Genomic DNA, 20521 nt, shown 5'->3' on the forward strand with positions numbered 1-20521 from the left:
AATGGATTTCCAATATTCGTTTTCCTGAAAGTAACCCAGGTAAGAACTCTGGGTTTGAATGATGGCTCAAGCTCAGTGACAGACCCACTTCAGTTATGCCATCTGGGATTTGAGACAGTGGCACATGTCACTGGCAGACAACTCTTTCAATGACGTTTTTCAGGAAGCCCAGTTTTGTAACATGCCTCTGTGTGGAATAAGCCGGTAGAGGACCAAAGAGAGAGGAAGAATATTTGTGAGAAAGAATATTAAGGATGGCACCATTACTCACTATATAGATAAAAAACCCCTTCATCAGTGAGAAGCAGGAAAGAAATACAGATCCTGAAAAGAATCCAGAATGAAACCGTCAGGCAATTTGACAGCACAAATTGAAATTATTTAGCATGATTTGGCAATACGTTTCTAAGCATCTATAGATCATCCAAGAATATCCATTGACAGATATTGGAGAAATAATGAATGGCTAAATAGAGCAGGTCAGACTCTGATGCCCTTCCATGAATTGGGTAGTAGTTTATTCCTCAGCTGCTCCCACTGGCTTCAAATTATGCTTTGTAGCTGACACTCAGAGCCAAATGTCAGGAGCCCACGCTCACCAAGCACGTCAGTGGAAAACCTCAGAACAGAACCTCTGACTTGACTCTCTTGCATCCTGAATTGAAAACAAGGAATAGCCTAGAGAAAGGAAGAAAGAAAGAAAGAAAGAACGAACCCCCCGCTATGTTATGACTACCTTCCTTTACATATCCTCCCTTCCTTTACAGGAGTTACGCTGTCTTGTAGTTTCATTGGTACAGTAAAGAATGTTTACATATTTATATTCTGTTTTAAATGGGCCATAATTATCTGGGCAGGACATTGATAAAGTTGTTTCAAAAGGAATGGAAAGTGTCACGGATGCACAGCAAAGGGAACGGCAAATTTAACCACTAGACCTTTGGGTTTTTCCTTACTGACAGCCAAATTCATGCAGTAAGCGTGGTGTGGCATATGTGACCATACATTAAAAGCAGGGACTGCAACACATCCTTCCTTGGCCTGTCAGCTTTTCCTGATTAAAATATATCGCATGGATACATCAAGTTAAAGAATTAAAAATTAACCATGAGATGTAAAAAATAACATTCTTCTGATCAACCCATAAAGCCTGAAGGCCATGCACACTGTAGCCTCTTTCAGTTTTGTTTGCAGTTCCATTTTCACTCCGATATATGCATTCCTCTTCCTCTCTCCCATGCTAGAACATGAGAAATGTAAAGTCCAAAGCTCTTTCGAGAGTAGCGCTATGAAGAAACCAGACAAATCTTATTTGCACAAAGCTGTTCATGAGTAGGTCCACAGAGAGACAAGGCCTGTACATGCAACCTTTTTCAGATAGAAACTGTGAGCCCGAGCCCTTGAAGGACAGACTGTACTTACGATGCAGTGACCTGTGCTTGCGACGATGGAGTTCCGTGGCCCCACAAGGATTTTCAGGAGTGGCCGGTTTGAAGCTCCTTGATGTACTTGCAGGGATCCCATCAGGTGATCTCTAAGACAACAGAGCCTGTTGTCCAATGTATCAGGCTGGATTCTGGGCCAAACAAGGGAATCGGGATCATAGCCTTGATTTCTCCCCATGCTCTTTGCAATACACAAAGTGAAATAACAACATTCAATCTCTGCATCCCTTGTTCCATGCTACGCAGCAAAGTGTGAAGCCCGCACTGACTTAACATTCTTTGATGAACCCTAGCCATTTATTTTTCATCTCTCCTGTGGTACAAACACCCAACTGATGTTCCTTCCCTTCCTTACTGCTGAGATCACCCTTGAACACCCACCTGGACACTGAAAGTCACCTACAAAATGTTGAGATCTAGCATGTACTGTGGGTAAAGCACACGTTTCCTGTTCCCATTTCAGTACGATATGTGGAGGAGAGCCGGACACATACCAATGCAAAACCAGGTGTTACCGTATGACAATTTTTTATTTATCAGTATCAAATTACATAGCAAAGTAATGAATGCAGTGTCAGATCACCTCTGAATACTGTAAATACAAACAAAATCCACCATATTGCTTAATTATCCAAAGGAAATTAAAAGTTTAAAAATGTGCGTTTCAGAGATTCCGTTTGGCATATCCTGTCAATATATCCTGCATAAATATTTCTGTACCTCATTTTCACTATGCGTACCTTAATTAAATACAGCCTCTAGAAAGCTCACATGGAGGAAACAGGATCTATCTGTATGTTTATGTTCATCATCAGCTCACGCGCCTGCCCTGATGAAATCACTGAAAGTACCTATCGGCTAGCTCACCTGACAGATGAATGTGACTGTACATAGAGTGGCCAGACCCTGCTCTCACATAGTGCCAGACCCAAAGCTACCGGCCTCGGTGCAAGACGACTGAATGCATGACATCAGCTTTGGATCAGGTCCTTAAATTACTGACAAAATAGCTATCCACTTTCGTGGAAGCTGGGCTGGATCTGATGGCCAGATCTTGTACATGCAAGTATGTAAGGAAATTCTTGGGACGTTTACACCGCTCTTTACACTAGTGTGACTCCACTATATAGAAAGAACAATTCTTGTTTTAAAACGTTAAGTGACAAATAAAGTCAGGTCTGTTGATTTCACGTAAGTTGAGTACGATTTGGCCACAGCCGGATACAAACTAGACAATTCAACAGAAGTATTTTAATGGTGTTAATCAGCAGTGTCATTTACATGGGACTTCCTTATAAACTGTGTAAATGGAACAATTTTTCCTGATGGATGAGAGAATAAGCTTCACTTAGCACTGCTTCCAAAAATTAGGACTACTGAGACACTGTAGTGGTATGAAAAGGAGAACACCATAGAAATATATATTTTGTTTAGAATACAATGAACAGAAGTACAGAAGCGTTGATGCAGGTAATTGGAAAGGTGAGGAAAGGGAAAGAGGAAAAAATTAGGCAGGAATCCCATGGCAACATGGGAGTTACTCTTGATCCCTCCAATTCACCAGTATCAGTGGAAGTCAGGCTTCTCTGGGAAGGTGCAACCTGAACGCTTGATAATTACGCTGGCTGCGTAATGTCCGGCCCGGATGCACTCGTTCACTGGTCGGTCATAGACGAGCTGTGAGAGAAAGCCTATGGAACAAAGCGGGAGAGAACGAGAAAGAAGAAAATGGTTAGATTAGGGGTTTTGAGTGTATCAGTTTGTCACAGGGCAAAGCACTGAATACTGGCCTAACTGTATGTACACAGGTAGCCTGGCTAGGTTAAATTTAGTATTGCGCTTGAGTGACCTGCTGAGTTGCAGTGCTGCTGCTGTTATTTCTACTGGAAGTCTCCATTTGGTAGCTTCAAGTAAATTAAAGATTATCAAGACTGATCTTTATTAGTGATCAGTCAAAATGATTTTACCAGAGTTCCTGCTCTCTTCTTTTCCAGAGAACCCTGATTCCTCAAATACCATTTCGAAAACAAAGAAGCAGTTTTCCCTGCTGAAGAGAGCTCCTTCTGTTCATACTGGCTACAGCTACAGCCCCACAACTGTCACTCCGCAAGCTTTTCTCAAAAAAAGAGAAAGGCACATAACAAATAAACGTTATCCATATTCACAGTTACAGGTGTTCACAGTGAAAAGAAGGTGAGAATTTTTTACCTGATGAGGAAAGTTAGATGACATCTGTTGCCCTCGATCATGGGGAATTTAACCTAAGGCTTCAGAAACAGTGGGTACCTCTTAGCATGTTCACATGCCTATGTGAACAGCAAACCGTATGGAGAACCAAGCACCTCTCAGAATCGGGGCACTTGGTTAACTGCTTTAGCTAACAAAGCCCTAGCATGCATGGCTTAGAAAACCAGAAGTCACTGGGAGCTGAGTGTTTTGAAAACCAGAGCACCTCTTTAAATGAATACAAGCAGAGAGTCCTAAAAAGGAGATTATTCATAGGTACTTGGAAACGTTAAGTACAAGTGGCACCAGAAATTTTATGGATTGAGTCCCTCATTTCAGAAACATTTTGTCTTGGCTGAAACTATTGTGATCAAAAGCATGACAGAACTTATGGCAGAGGTGAAATACGTATTTTAAATTCGGAAGAGGTTTTCAAGACGTGGAAAGTAAACTTAGTATCTTATAATTTAAAACTTCGCTCTCTCATTCTAGAGGTAATATTTTATTCACTTTTATCCTGCTTTTAATATGTTTCAGATGTAGCTCTCTTCCTCATCCAATCACAGAAGGAAAGTGAGACTTGCCCAGGAAAATCAGAATTCTAGCAAGCTGAAACGTGTTCTTTTTTAAAGCTTTCATCCACCATTTCAAGTTCCTGTGTCACGCTCTGACAGGCCTTGGGCCTTAACAGTACAAATCTAGTCTTGAAACCATGTCTCTCATAAGTACTATGTAGCTGATAGGTACCAATTTCTGACATATTACAAATTTTGATTCAAAGATGATATGTTTTGCTAGCTTGCTTTCAAACACACTTTCTCCGTTCAAGCTTGGTCACTATTGGAACAAAGGCTCTACATTATATTGTGATGCTCTCATTTAACCTATGCTCCTTTTCCAAATATTTCCTTTTGTGGCACATGAGAGCATATTTTTAGAAGATGATAAAAATATTTTACCCTATGCAATAATGTCTGCTCCTTGAAAATTAAAAATCATGTAAAGCATGAAAAATAAGGTTAGATTAAAGGATAATACTGGTGAGCAAAAGACCCCGTTTTCATGAGTCTAAGATCTCTTTTTTTCCAGAGAGAACTCCTGATTCCTCAAATACCATTCTGAAAACAAGATCTATCTTGGCTTCTCGGTCATGACTGATAGTGAAAAGAAGCCCAGTTGATGTACAGTTTTCTCTAAACTGCACCGAGTGGGAGAAGAGTTTGAAACTACTAAATCTATAAATCAAATACTTTTCATTGGAATAGGGAGGCCATAGAAAGTAGGCGTTTTAGTTGACAGCTAGGAGAAAACGCATATGTTTGTGACATCAATACTTTTATAGAGAACTACGTATTAGCTGGAATTTCACAGATATTGACTGACACTAGCTGGGAAAAAATGACTGCTTCACCAACAAAAGTTAAGTCCATACGCACAAGTGGAGAAGACAGGAGTTTTCAGTATAAAAGATGAGAATCTGAAACAGGAAGAAATTGCGCTGTGAGTGCTATCACTGATGGCAGTCAGGGGATGACAGACAACACAACTGTGGCAGGATGGTCCAGCTGTAATAGCTGGGTAACAGTTGAGAAATTCAAACAGCATGCCTGGCAGAAATCAGACCGTTTCTGAACGACGAGATCAAAATGGTCTGCTCTCCATTAAATTAACATGCATTCTTAGGAGAAACTTTCTTGGATACGTGGAGAACGTCAATCATTAAATTTAAACTGCCTGGGAGGCAGAAGCTTGCCAGTGTGCTTCTGGGTGGTTAAAACTTGAGAGCAAGTTGTAACCGTATGTAAAATGAGGCTGTTAAGACAGTCCATTTCTGACTCAGTAAGTATCGAAGATGCACTGGGCAGGCCTCCAAAGGCAAACACGAGGCTAGGTTTTGTGCAGAGCATAAATTCAGAGAGGGGTTTATATAAGAAAGAACAACTGTCCTGTATGTTTATGATCCAGGCATCAAACACATATGAAGATGAGAAAATCCAAGGAGCGAAGGACCATAAAACATGAATTATTTTTTAATACCAACTAGACTGAGACTGTCATCACCTCCCAGGCTCACTGTAGTTTCAAGCTACTACGTATCTTTTGTTTTCAGTGAAGCTACTTCTTATTTATCCTGATCTAAGTGAAAGCAGAATCAGGTGAAAAAACATCCTGTTCTAATTGGGGACAGAAATGAGAGATCTCTGTGATTTCAGAGTGGTGGAGAAATGACATTAAGTACAGCTGTCATACGTGAGATATGTAGAAACTGCAGTGGGGAGTTTGCCCTCAAACCATTCTCTTGTCTGTTGAGTTTCTCTTAAAAGGTATGTGTTTCATAGATGAAACAGAAATAGCAGTATCTGACACAATATCACATCGAATGACAATACAAACACACATATCACAAACACAGAACTACATCACATACTAAGACTAGGCAGTTGGCAAAGCAGACCCCGAGGGAACACCAGAAAGCACTGTTGTTTGAGCAGAGAAACAAAGAGCTCTACCAGGTTGGCTGCCTTAGCTGCAGAATGTTCTTTTTAGTTAATGCAGTAAAAAGCAACATGGTCAGAATAGAATTCAGAGTTTGCCTCCTCCGGTGTATAAGATACTGTGATGCAAACCCCATGAGTCATACTCTCAAGGCATGGATTCAGATCTTCGATTTCCAGCTGAAGGAGTTACTGCCCCATCTGTTTTTCACCATCCTTCTTTGCTGCTTGTATAACCTGATACTCTGTCAAAATGAGCCAGATTAAACAGTAAGCTGTTGAATAGAAGATCTTTGCTAACCCAGCTGATTTAAACTTGTCCTGGTTTCGGCTGGGATAGAGTTAATTTCTTCCTAGTAGCTAGTACAGTGCTGTGTTTTGGATTTAGGGTGAGAACAATGTTGATAACGCACCGATGTTTTAGTTGTTGCTAAGCAGTGCTTACACTAGTCAAGGACTTTTCAGCTTCCCATGCCCTGCCAGTGAGAAGCCGGGAGGGGGCACAGCCAGGACAGCTGACCCAAACTGGCCAAAGGGATATTCCATACCATGGGACGTCATGCTCAGTATATAAACTGGGGGAGAGCTGGCTGGGGGGCGGCGACCACTGCTCAGGAACTGGCTGTTCATCGGTCGGCGGGTGGTGAGCAACTGCATTGTGCATCACTTGTTCTGTATATTCTTTTATCATTATTATTACATTCCCTTCCTTTTCTGTCCTATTAAACTGTCTTTATCTCAACCCACAAATTTTACTTCCCCCCCCCCATCCCACTGGTGGGGGGGAGTGAGCGAACGGCTGTGTGGTGTTTAGCTGCCTGCCGGGTTAAACCACAACAAAACTGAAGTGGGTTAGAGAGTACTCCAACAGCTCTCCCAGGGAGCAGGGCAATGGAGGGAAGATGATAAGCGGTTGAAGGCTGTAATCTCTTTAAGGTGCCATGACTGGAAATGCAAGAAGATAAGTGAACATGGCTTCAGACTTACTTCACACTCCTCCTACAATTTCACAGACAGAAAGGGCAGGATTGAACTCTGATCCTGTATCATGGGCCTGGGATCACAGAACTAGATCATCCCAGCACATATTAAAGTAGCTCAGCAGCTATTTTCACTTCTGCCATGGCCTGAACTAGTTCCTGGCTATCATTGGAATGGAGTGCAGAAAGCAGTAGTGTATTTTGGCTACACAAGACAACCTCACTTCAAATATTTTACCTAAACAACTTCAGGCAATATTGTCTACCATCTTCTAACTGCAGCTATTCTGCACTAGCATTTCTACACTGCTGAAGCTGTGGACGGTGTTACATGCACTGTGTACCACTCTCTTCACGCTAGAACACAAAGGCAAGAGCCACGCTCAAGGCTTTCCCTGACATCCAAAGTGTTTATCGTTTATGGAGTAAGAGAAATGGCAGCTGCAGGATGTCTGGTAGGCCACCTTGCTGTAATTAGCCATCTCGGTAAGCTTTCAGAGTAGCCTGGGATGCCTTTTGTCCCTCACAGGCACGGACAGCCAAGTAACCACCTTGTACCTAGTCATGGTAAGAACTTATCTGGAACTGTCCCCAATTCATCCCACTTATTCAGCATTTTCCTAGAAAGGAAAGACAACTTTGCTTCAAAAGCTGCTTTAAACCTTAGAGTGGTACAAAATGCATTTGCATTCCCAGATGATAGATCATAACACACCAATAGCTATTCTTGGCCCGTAATTATTTCTTTTCTGCTCAGTAGAGAAAAGCGTCTCTGAAATCACTTTGCTCTGAAAAGTGTGCCTGAAATAACTGAGGGTTAATCTTTATTATCTCCAGCTTCCTTACTACATATGCTCAAAGACAATGTTTATAATTGTTAGGTCTGCAAACAGAATGAGGGACGGAAAAGCCAAGTTGCTTTCTTCCTTTTTGTGCTCACCACCAAATTAAAAGTTCCGTAAGCCAAGTGCCCGAAGTGGTGCTTGAGCCTCAAAATCCAGACCCAAACCAAGGTCCTCACTGAAACCAGCTCAGATCTCTTTGGGGATGTCAATATAAGTCTGAAAAGACACAGCAAGACAGTCCACTGACTGACACAAAAGGTGTTGTCTTTACTTTGTTATTTCTGAGAGCTGAGTAGCACTTAAAAATCATTAAAGGAGAACCAAGTTCCTTTTCTTGTGGCCAGCAAAATAGACGTTTCAGAGGCAATTTCACTGAAACCAGTGATTTCTTTGAAAGTTTTGTTTCCAGATTATCAGTGGTAATTCTGAATGAACGCCTAGCGCTAGTGCAGTTGGATAGGAATGTGGGAGTCCAATAGTGGAGATTTTAAAACAGTTCTGGTCTGCATCAGTAATGGTTTAACAACACTTAAAAACAGCTCATAATGAAGCCAAATGTTTCATTTCAAATCGTACACTTGACAATTAATTTTAATGACTGTTAATTACTAATGCTGGCTGGAAATCCGTTTATAGCCTCCGACACCCAGCTCCCCCACTACTTGTCTTTCTGCAGTTTCTCTCACACTTCCAACCTTTATAAAAATGCCCAAGGCAAAATTAATGTATTTTTTTAAATGCAAGAGAGAAAAGCAGAAAAAAAAGCAATTATCAAATGCATTAATCATAAACAATTACAAGCTGACCCTGAGTCAGAGCCCCTCAAAACCTTTTTGCTATGTGATGTTCCCAGAGAATCCTCCTCTTCCAGCTCAACCCTGAAGCACCCGATACAATCCATGCTAGCCAGGCCATTCACCAGCAAAACCGTCCCAGCCACAGAAAGGATCATGCACAGCTGAGCTGCCTCCTCTTTTTGTATTTAAAGTTTCTATAGCTTAATTTGTGAACCGCCTTTTTTAAAATGGTGTTATTCCACCATGGGGGACAGTCGCAAGCACCTTTTCACACTCTCGTTCGTATACAGCATTTATCACAGTTGCTCGAACACTCATCTATTTTTATGTGATCCCACTAGCTTTCCAGGCCAGCAGTGTGGGAAGATGCAGTTTTCAAGAAACATTACCCTAGCAATTTAAAGCCTTGTAACCGATATGACCGAGGCTTTTTTGGATGTCTTTTAGCGCTGTTGGAGTGGGTTAATGTTGTGGTAGCACGAGTCTGGTCAGTTGTAATCAGGTGGTTAGCAACGCTGGTGCCAAGAGCCAACCAGCCAACCTAGATTTTGTAAAAGATGTTGGCATCAGATGATTCTGCAATATAGTCACTGAACGACCGTACGTCAACATGCTGAGGTTTCTCCTTTTTTAATTTTGTGGCAGATGGTGGATATTACAGCCAAGAACTGTGGTAAGCCAGAGGCCCTGCCCATTGCTATCAAACCGAATGTTGGCTATTCTAAATGGAAGCGTTTTTGAATAAGGGTGGGATTTGGCTTCTGTTTTCATGTATTTTGGCACTGTGGTCTGACACATTAGACTTACAGTATATAAGACAAATTAAATGTAAGCATCTTCAAATACACTACACTTCTTTCAACCTTCACACACCTTAGCACTTTCTCTCTCAAAATATAGTTTAAGAATTATTCCACACGTGCACATATATGTTATTAACGACAAATGTATGTGGTGCACAAACAAGTGTCTTTCCCTATCTTTTAAAATGAAATGGCTCTGTGCTTCTACAGAACTGTAGTGCCAGGCTAATTACAAGTGAGAGAAAAAAGGTTAGCAATCCTTTCAGAAAAACAGTCATTTAAGATGTATATCTAACAAGTGGCAACCTTGAAATCTCACTCTCGCTGAAAAGAACATTAGAAAACCCTTCCTGACTATGCCACTGGAGGAAAATTTTAATAAAAACTAATTAAACTACAAAAATCTCAAGTGGTTAACTGATTTTAGGGGCTAAATTTCTGGCAATTCTAATTATCCTCTTGTGGCTTCACTTAGTGTTTCACAACCATGACAGGTGACAATGAAAAACTGCAGTTAAATTCATCCTCCCTGACACCATGCTAAGCACTAGCTTCTCCCTCTCCAAGTAAAATCAATACCATGTTTGAGTAAACACGTTTACAGCTTTATTAGGATGTCTCGCTTGTTCTGTAACAGCTACTTGAAGCTGTGGTAACAAATCGACTCAACTCAGTTAAACCTAGAGAGCTGAGTAAGAGGCTCATCGATAAGGTTGTTATAAAAATAAACTGCAGGAGATCAGAAAGCTGGAACAAACAGCCTGGTAAATGTCAATATTTTTACTTCCAGAGAATGACAAAACCATGAGATCATGATTAAAATGTTTCGGAAGTCTGTATTTACTTTATTTATAAAATGGTCACGTGCTAAACGCATGTCACTGTCTATGTACAACCCTCTTACACAAACTTCTTATTTTCTAATCACCAGCACGAATACTAAACCAAGCACGTCTGCAAGAAAAGCAGTTAGTATTGGTATTGCTGTCCCTACCCCTCTTGTTTTCTTTATATTTACAGACACATTTTGAATGCATTGAATTTCTGTAAGGATCACTCAGATGGGTGTACATCTTCCTTAGTCTGAGGTTATACCGTCATTTATGGACACATGCAAATAATATAACTTTGCATTTACGAGACAACTATGAATAAGTGAAAGGAGTGTTTTCAGTTTAGCAGCCTTTTCCTGGAACGGAGAGGAGGTGTTGAATACACAAAGCAAAAAAGAGTTCAGACTCTAATGCTTTAAATCATTACATGTGGAAAATGTCAGTGAAAGATTCCTGCAAAAATGCGACAATAAGAAAAGCAAAATAAAACTCCACTACCTCCCTGTTATTCCATTAGGAATCAGTTACTCAAGGCTGAATAATTTTCTTGCATTGCATACATGATTACCGCTGTTTGGACCTACTGGGCCAGCTCACTGCAGCTCGTAGAACAGGGTATCATCATACTTCCCAAGGCCTGTACGGATGCTTGGGCCCATCAGAGACTCTCTCTAAGGAAAATCAGCAGTCTTGTTTCTTGGATGCCTTTGTGCAAGTAGGAACGGCGGTTGTAACTCTACGGTGGTTCCGTCCTGAAGGCTGTGCAATGGATGGAGAAAACTTAGATCCCGATTTGAAGCCTACTGAGAGTTTTCCTATCACTGGGCTATGCCTTGACTGAGTACTGTCCACCCTTTGAGCGGGAACAGCTCAAAGCTGGAGGAAGGGCTTAAGTGTTTTATACTGCGATACCCTCCACGTTCATCACCTTCAGTGGACTCTCTTTATAACCTGTTGCATATCACCTCTATTAAACTCCCCAGCGCATCTTACTGACCAAGAAAAGAATCATTGCAGTCTATAATACGCTCCAAGAAAGATGTGATGGAGGAAACTGGGAACAAAGTTATAACTTCTGATGGTTTGGTCCTATTTTTCATTTTTAAGTCCACATGATGAACTTCGGGAAATTCCCTTTTGGATCAGAATCTGGTGGCTTTGGGCTTGTCTTCAACAGCCAGGATCAGGGGAAAACATTTGATTAAAAAAAGATCCTCCAAGCTTACAAGGAATATTCAAGGCACTGTATATGCCAAACCAAATACAGGTATTTTCATTGGAAGCATCTTCTCTAGCTATCTGAAAAAACTACTTTCCAGGCTGATATTTCTCTTTGTTTTTCCTAAAAACATTTCCTAGAAAGTTTCCTAGACATGTTCTTCAAAAGCTAAAATTCTCCTTAGCCATTTTTGAGACAGCAGAATGAAATAAGCTTTCTTTTATTGGCACCTGAGGAAATCTTCTGAGCCTCAAAACAGATCTGTTGTATTGACATTAAATGGTGCAGATTACTACACCTACCGCTTGGGATAAGAGGAAGAGAAATTCACTAATTTAATGTAGAAATAATGAAGGTCTAAGCGTAACAAAATGGAATACTATGTACTATCCTCTATTCGGTTTTTAACATATATTCAAGTACAAAAAAGGCTACGTGAATGTAACTTCATAGCTGAGATTCACATGCACAAAAGCTAGGAGATTTGAAGCCGTGTTTGCAGAGCGACCGTCTCTCAGTCAGGTTTTATTTGCAGGTATGCTTCCACACCATCAAGCCAGCAGCATGCAAAAAGACTCAAAAAGCAACACCCAGTGCAGTGGGAATACAGTAGCTAGAAAGCCTATCAATTTCTTGACTTTTGTGGGCTGAAATAGCCTACCCCTAGCATTATATTCGTAATGCTCCTATTTTAATACAGTGGCATTTAAAATCTTTTGCCTCTTTAAGTATCTGTTACAGTCCTGGATTGATACTAATTGTTTACTGATCACCAATAACAGTAATGTCCTTTTAAGTAGAGTCGGAGATCAGTGTCAAACCAACCTACAAGCACTGCTACTACCCACTGCTTTCAACTGGGACCGTGTTTTCTCTTTTATTTCTTTTTTATTGCAACCTTGCCATCTTCCCACTTCAAGTATGAGCCCATTTCAGCGTGGGGGAAGTGAACAAATTATGGGAGACGTTATCATCCCATTCTATAATAGAGGCAGCTGCAAGTGAGCGAGGATCCTGCTAGCTAATACCACAGCCTGAGAAGTACCTTTATGGTCATTGTGTCAATCTCCACAGCACCACACCAAGTCATATTAGACATGAAATAGATAACATACTTCAGTGTGTTTTTATATTTCATTGTGTGGTGTTGTATCTCCTGCGAATATAGCATCAGCTTAATCTGACACATCGTTTCTTAGGGGGCTATATCCTGCCCTGATTCCCAGGGGAATGTTCTTGATGATCCAATCTGACTAGCGCCTCTGTCTCTACTCAGAATACATTAAAATAACACAAAAATATTACCAACAGCCTGCGAACAAGGTAATAATAACTCATTAAAGTAATTTCTAACCTTCCACATGAACATTTTCTTTATCATTACATGATTTTCTAACACATGACACATTAACGTAAAATGAAATGTTATGAGGATAGGGATAGTAGGCATGACAAAGTATTTTAAACGGTGATGATTTGCTTTGAGGCGTTAAGTCAATTTGTAATTGTCCCATAGCTATTACAGCAAAAATTGGAACTTTATAATTGGTTTTGAAAATCTATTTTTAACACAGTAGGTTTGTTTTTTAAAACGTATACAACCTATTCGACATTTATTTCTCACAAAGCCTGTCCAGAATGTCACTGAATTTTTGGTGAGGTAAATTAGGCCTTTTAAAACCCAATTTTGCAAAATATTAATCCTCTTGCTGTGTACTGAGGCTCCCTTGGCACTGACGGTGTCACCGACAGGAAGAGAGACACAGCGGCTAGAAGGATCAGGTCCTGCTTCAGTCTGATTAGAAACTTCTGAGGGTTTTTAATTCCATACACTGATCCTTTTAAATGGATCTCTCACTTCTACATGTTATTTAACAAATGACAGCAAGTATACTACTGTTTTGCCTTACATTAATTCTACTATGTATTTTTCTGGATTGCCTTTAAATTGTATAGGTGAAAATGTGAATTGCCATGTTTAAGTTACTATATTTTGATAAAAAATACATATGTAATAAAATTAAGATGAACAGTTAGAAACCAAGAGAAGGGCAGCAATTAAAACAAAACAATTAAACCAGACTGGATCACAATTAAATTATACTTGGACAACACTTGCTACCAGTTTTAAGTATAATGCCAGCACAGAAGAGTGTATTATTTCCAAAGAAATAATTTTGAATGGAAATTGGTAAAAAGTGAAGTAGGGAATTAAAAAGAAAACAGGAATATTCCCTGTTTTTCCTGAGTGATATCTATTTTTATGTTTTTGTTTAAGTAGCTGCAATTCAAACTGTGGCAAATTTCTAAACTGTGCCAGTACTAATATTGAAATTACTAGCGACTGGCTACACTATTGATCAGAATACCGACGTGCCTCTAGCCGAGACTGAGAAAATCAACTAGGAACATATAATCTGGTAATTTTCTAGTTTGTAGAAGGTCAGTTACAGAGATAACGTGGCCATCTAATAGCCAAGGTTCAGATGTGATGTTTATCTGAGAGAGTTACGAACACACGGACGGTAAGTCATGAACGTATTGACAAGTTATCCACTAGCAAGCAAAGATTGATGCCCTATCTGCAGCTCAGCTATTATAATCATGTATGCTGTTTATAAAACAGGAGTAGTAAAGATGGGCAAAATGGGCTGTCAGTCAAAATGCTGATGACATTGAGAAGGTATTTTTATTTCAAAGCCTCATATCTCATCAGCCATGATCTCAGTAACAACAGGATTGCTCAGAGGCAATTAGCCACCCATGTTGTATAAATGAAGACTAAGAGAGTGCTGATTTCTGTTATAACATTTATCTTTACTTCAAAGAAAAGACAGCACGATTCAAAGTAGTATCCCCTTGTCCCTTTGCTTGTGAAGATAAATTATGTAGCAAAAATCAGCCATAACAAGTTACATGCACGTACATATTTAATTGATATCACCAAAAAAATACCTCTCACTCCCAGCTGGCAAATAAAATTGCATCTCAGAGCTCTGGTGTTATCAGAAGGCAGTACGTCACAGCAGTGATATTTTATCCACTGTATTTCTCTCTATCAAATGTGATTAAAAAATGATGACAACTTCCCAAGGTATCTTAAACAAGTATAAAAACCTCATACAAATTAAAGACCAGTGTAAGTGGATTAAGTAGCTTCTGATATCACAGTCCTGCTGTTCAGTAAAGAACTGTTCCTAGTTCCCTGAACTCCTGTTTCAACAAATCTAGAACGTTTTAGGGGTGGCGAGTGCTGGAGGGAGGGCAGCTCTTACAACAGAGATTCATAGAGATGAAAATACAACAAACAGGAGGAATATTTCATTTCTCTGCAATGTTTTTAATGAAAACAGATTCTTCCACAATCTTAAAGAGCCCTATAAATCCATTAAGGAACTTTCTTTTTAATATAGTCACAAGCTCACTCATAATTTAGTATTCTGACAAACCGTTCAAATCACCTGTCTCTGCTGAAGGCATTATCAGATCTTTTTGGCACGTTTAGCCCTCCTGGTATAGCCATATAGCAACTATCCCTGAGAACTTATTTCATTTCTCACTCGTGCACACGCCTCCATCCACACAATTTCTTCACATGAAATACGTAAGGGACTTATTAGACGAAGTCATGAATGCAGTCCATCTTTGCCCTGTATCAGATTTATTGTGAGAAGATGGAATTCCCATTGTATAAGCTTCATTTTTTAATTCAGTCAGCTTCTACTCTTTAGCCACCAACACGGCCCTCTGAAAATGACCGAGCCTGGGTTTTTGGAGGAGCAGGAAATGGCACCTGGGAACCTAATTCCAACAGGATTAGAACTCATAGGACCACAGCACAATTTAGGTTGGAAGGGACCTCTGGAGGTCACTTGCTTCAGCCCCTGGCTTAAAGCAAGGCCAAGCCAGATCATGTTAAATCCCACCTAGATGATTTTTTATTTTAAAGATTCTTGGATTCCTTCCATAAATGACAGATTCTGCAGAACAACAGCATAAGAATTACTATACTGGATTCAATTCTGTTTCCATTTTTATCAACAGTATACTTGTCTAAATCCACCGGCTTCAGTCAAGGTATTCCAAAGTTACACTAGTGTGTTCAGAAAACAGAAACAGACCTTTTTTAAAAAGGTTTCTGAATCAAACTTAATAGCAGAGGAGTAACGATGAGCAATTATTCTGTGCACTATGGCTTCTTTGCAAACCTATATTTATATTTCTTGTGCTGTGTTTTTGTAAACATACATATATGTATATGTATAATACATTCAAAGAATGTTTCACATTAAGGATAATATTTTAACATTTCAATAATGTAGAAGTATACCAAATATTCCTTAGCTCTGCAATCAAAGCTGGATGTCACTCTATAGAAAATCACTTGCATTTACCTCATGAAAGCAGGCTAAAATTTGAACAATGTGATGACCTTTAGGCAAACACTTAGGAGTTCAAGGTCTTTATTTAATTTGTAGAGGCATTTAGATTAAGACGGAAAAATAATGTTTAGACTTAACCTCTATATTACAGATGAGGGAATGGCTTTATTGAGCCAGTTTGGCAACTGAAACAGAAACAAAAGGAGGGAAGTATCTCCACTAAGCCTTGTGGTCTCTAAAGAAAAGATAAGGATGCCATGAGGCACATTCACGCAAGGACGTGTATACAAGGTGACAATTCCTCTTTTGTTGCTGTCCCTGTCCTCTATCAGAGTAGTTCTCTGATAGCTGAGGCAGTAGTTGGCCATCGCATAAGATTCACGCTAGGTTTCCCAAGAGAAAGAGAGAGAACTGCTTATTCTGTAAGCATGTGCACCAAAAAAAAATCTGAATGCAGCTTTCAAACTATAGCTAGCAGCTTTATGAGATTCCTCGGTACATGAAAGCTGCCAATGGGATTTTTAAACTGACAGGTGGTTTGAGCCGTTGACCTCAGCTTTGATACCGACAGCGGCAAATTGCTATCAGCTCGTATTTGGCACCGTACAATGCTTAATGAAGAGCTCCTTCTATCTCGGGATTTCTTCTCCTTGAGAATGGCATAACATCTTTATAGCATGGCGATAAGCAATATACACTTGCTGTGATCATTCTGTCACTGCTTCATCACGCTACTTCAAAATGATTTGTGGTTACGTTTCATACCCTAGTACTTTTCATGCAGTATATGACTAAATCATAGTAGATTACTAAGTCAATATATTTATATCGACAGAACCTGAAGAAACATTGATCTTACACCTTCTCCTATTCATTTATTATGAACTCTCTACCCAGTTCCACTGAGTACGCAGATTCTAGGGGAGAGATTTTGCAGGGAACAATGGCAGTAACTATCAGAAAAGATGCTTATTGTTTTCATTAGCTACAGTGGCAATGACAAACAGAAGGCAGACCTACTCTGGCTAAAGAGAACAGGATGGCATAAGATGGTAAAAATGTCCCTACTTCAATCTGTTTATTGCCATTAAATATGCTTTGGTTATCATTATTGCAAAGGTTCAAACTGGGGCTGACTAGTAATAAACAAATGTTAATTTAACGAGTAATAGAATGTTCCCCAAACTCTACAAATGAAGGCTGTAATTCCATTAAGAGGACTCTTGTGACACAAGCCATGTCAGCAAAGCTCAAGTGATTTGTCAATGTCATCAGAACCTGGAGGTGGAATTGCAGCTTTAATTTATGGGTATTTCAGGGATTTATAACCAAAAATCTGTGGCACCCCTGAAATCCACAAAAGGTGCTGAGATGCTACAAAGTAAATGATTATTGCTTAAACTTCTAAAAAGTAGCAGTGTTGCTGGAAAGCAATAAAGGCAGAACTCTGTTAGTATTGTTTAGAGAAGTGTTTTTAGCATAAAGATACCTGCAGCAATTTTAAACCCCAGTTTCTCATTCATGCATTGCACCAGCCTGAATGGCAGACGACTTGATGCCTGCAGTAAGAGGCAAGAAATTCAGAGATATTCCTGGTGCCAACTTAATAAAAACACATTTCAACTGAAGAATGCAGTTTATTTCTCGTTGCTAGCTGTTGGAGTGAGCTAGTTCTCCTTGGAGGCCAGCGGCTTCATGTTCAGAAATGCTGAACTCATGAATCAACTGACAGAGTTACAAGTGCCCAGAAACTTTGTGTCTTTAAACTTTTTCATGACTTAAGGTTTCAAGACCTTCAGTAGTTACATAGGTTCTAGAAAAAAAACCCCAACAGATTTCTTATTTTCCACTTTCACATGGAGAAACACACGAGGAGTGATTTGCCAAGTTGGCATAATTATCGAGAAGGAATTTCCTTACAATCTGTGAGTTATACCTCTGGAAGAGAGTGCCTCTGTGAAAGACCTTTCAAAATAAGATAGAGTCTAACAAACCTGACCTCCTAATGTAAAATAAATCCTGCTTGATGGGGTTAGTTCTCATTATATCCCACATTCCCCTCTTAGTCAAGACATTTGCTCCAGCAAAACCACTGTTCAGTCATGTTAATATACCAGTCCCAGAGAAGCATGGGAAGCTTTGCCACGGGTCTCTTGTTCTCTGCTGTTTGAATAAAGGAACTGTGTTTCCAGGAGAGTATATTATAACACTGAGTGCATTTTTGAGTTAAGGGATGAATTTTGAAACATTTTACTACAAGGATACTAAAATCAAAATACTATATGTGCTGTTGCCTAGGCAGTTACAACTTGATAAAAACCTCAATCAAAGAAAGAAGCTAGAAAAACAATGAAGAGAATATAACCTTCCCATTACAAAAATTCTGTCAGGACAATAACACTGCATATGGCTCAATGCTAGAATCAACAGAAGATACGTATGCTGAGTAATATTACCAACATTACCATGTAGGGCTTTCTGGTAAGGAGACAATAAAGAACTTGTCCTGTTGCAAATACGTACTTTGAAAACACGTGAAAAGTGTGATATGGATAAAATACAGACATTTCTCCCAAATGAAACACAGACCAAATCAAAGCCTATCCAGTCCAGTATCCTATTTCCTACATATGGGAAGGAAAATGAAATGACTCCATGAAGAAGGAGACCACAGTATATAAGACTAGAATCAGCTGTGTATCTAGACTGTTATGACTCCCAAATCTCCCATCTGGACTAAACTCAGGAAAATCTGTTCTCTGAGGAGAATAAATGACCAATTTATTATTTATGGAGTGACAGAGGAGAACTAAGATATTTCAGAAGCTAATGGAAGAACCATGGATATTCAAAATGCTCATGTTGCTTTGTGAGTCATAGCAGAGAGAAATACGGCGCAACAAGAACCTAAGCTCACATACCGATACTCAGGTAAGTGTCTAACCACAGTGAGATTTCAGACAGATTTGCAACTGCTGAGCCAACTTCCATTACAGAGGGAAAGCCAGCTGCGGTCCTTTCCTTCCCTGGTATCGAGGGAGAACTGTACAATGCCATGCTACCACTGGACTGCACTGCACTTGTGCTCCACACAAAAAGCATCTGATGCCTCAGTGCTATTTGTGGGGGAACTGAGGAAAATAATATATGTCCATAAACAGTAACACAGGACTTTTCTTAAGATCACCCCAAATGCACTGAAGCTTGCTGTATCCAGACACGTTATCTCAACAGACTTAGAACGACAAAGGGGAGTCGATTCTTTAGAAGAACCCCTTCCCTTCCCTTCCCTTCCCTTCCCTTCCCTTCCCTTCCCTTCCCTTCCCTTCCCTTCCCTTCCCCTTCCCCTTCCCCTTCCCCTTCCCCTTCCCCTTCCCCTTCCCCTTCCCCTTCCCCTTCCCCTTCCCCTTCCCCTTCCCCTTCCCCTTCCCTCCTTCCCAATGGAGTTTAGCATTTTCCACATCATTTTTCCCCTTGGAGAAAGGAATCTCACAACTGATGCAAGACCAGCTTGACAGGATGCGCCTGAACTCCTTACACTGCTGGTGGACGGTAGCAGCTTGGAATAGAGTCTGATGTGGTTTATATCAGCCTGTCCATTCAGGATGTTCTGAATAATCACTAAAATCAACGTTTTAGCCCTTCTACAGAAAAACAGCAGCTATGGCAGTACCAGGGAAAAGGATATAATTTAAAGAGGAAGGGTTATGAGACACCAGGCAGTTCTTAAAGCCTGATTATTTAGTTGCAATAGTCTTCCTGCAGCTGAACTAGGAAAGAACAAAAGTAGGATTATTAAAACAGAAAAGTCCTGATTTCAAAATGCCTAAAATCTGAAGGACTGAGAATAAATACAACCTGAGATAAACACGGCTGACACATGAAAAGCTGCTTCCTGCTGAGGCAAAGCTTGGTTGGTGTCTACCGTATTGTCCACCTGGGCCCTACCCAGTATTATTTTATTTTCAGGATCTGAAAACAAAATAGGCAAGATCTTTTCTCTTTTTTTCCACAACAAGAACAGCAGCTTACTGGCACAGCTGATACACAGAGCACATGTATACAAGGACAAGCACTTGAAGATGATCCTATTTATGTTATAGTCACTGCTACTTACTGGTTCAAATTTAGTCTTGTTTGTGATTTAGGAACAATAGAGAGTGACAAGCATGCACTAAAAGGTGTATGAATAATATGACCTAACATGTTTCCCTCTATTTCTGTCCTTTTTGATTCACGAAAGCACCAAAGCAATGAGTAATAACATTCCTATTTTCAGCCAGATTTAGGCATATACTGAAAATGTATCTTTGGTTTAAGTGATGTATTAAGTAAGGATGGAATTACTCACACGCTTAAGATTAAGCTTACGTTGAATACTTTCTTGAAGCAGGACACAATTCTGAAGATTTAATTTGATAACGCGTTGCTTGTTATCCCCTTCATAGCTACAAGACTGAGCCCTGCAATTCTATTTATAAAGTCTCTTTGGTAAT

General features: G+C 39.9%; 1 protein-coding gene across 3 annotated transcripts in view; it reads right to left on the reverse strand.

The window, feature by feature from the left end:
• Positions 1 to 1956: 1956 nt before the first annotated feature.
• Positions 1957 to 20521, reverse strand: part of ADK (adenosine kinase) — a 306651-nt gene continuing 288086 nt past the window's right edge. For all 3 annotated transcript variants that reach the window (XM_076338471.1, XM_076338469.1, XM_076338470.1), the window contains one exon: positions 1957 to 3136. In XM_076338471.1, coding sequence (XP_076194586.1) covers positions 3012 to 3136 — 125 coding nt within the window. In that variant the 3' untranslated portion in view covers positions 1957 to 3011. The remainder of the gene's footprint in view (positions 3137 to 20521) is intronic.

The sequence above is a fragment of the Aptenodytes patagonicus genome, chromosome 5 (assembly GCF_965638725.1).
Source record: "Aptenodytes patagonicus chromosome 5, bAptPat1.pri.cur, whole genome shotgun sequence".
Lineage (NCBI taxonomy): Eukaryota > Metazoa > Chordata > Aves > Sphenisciformes > Spheniscidae > Aptenodytes > Aptenodytes patagonicus.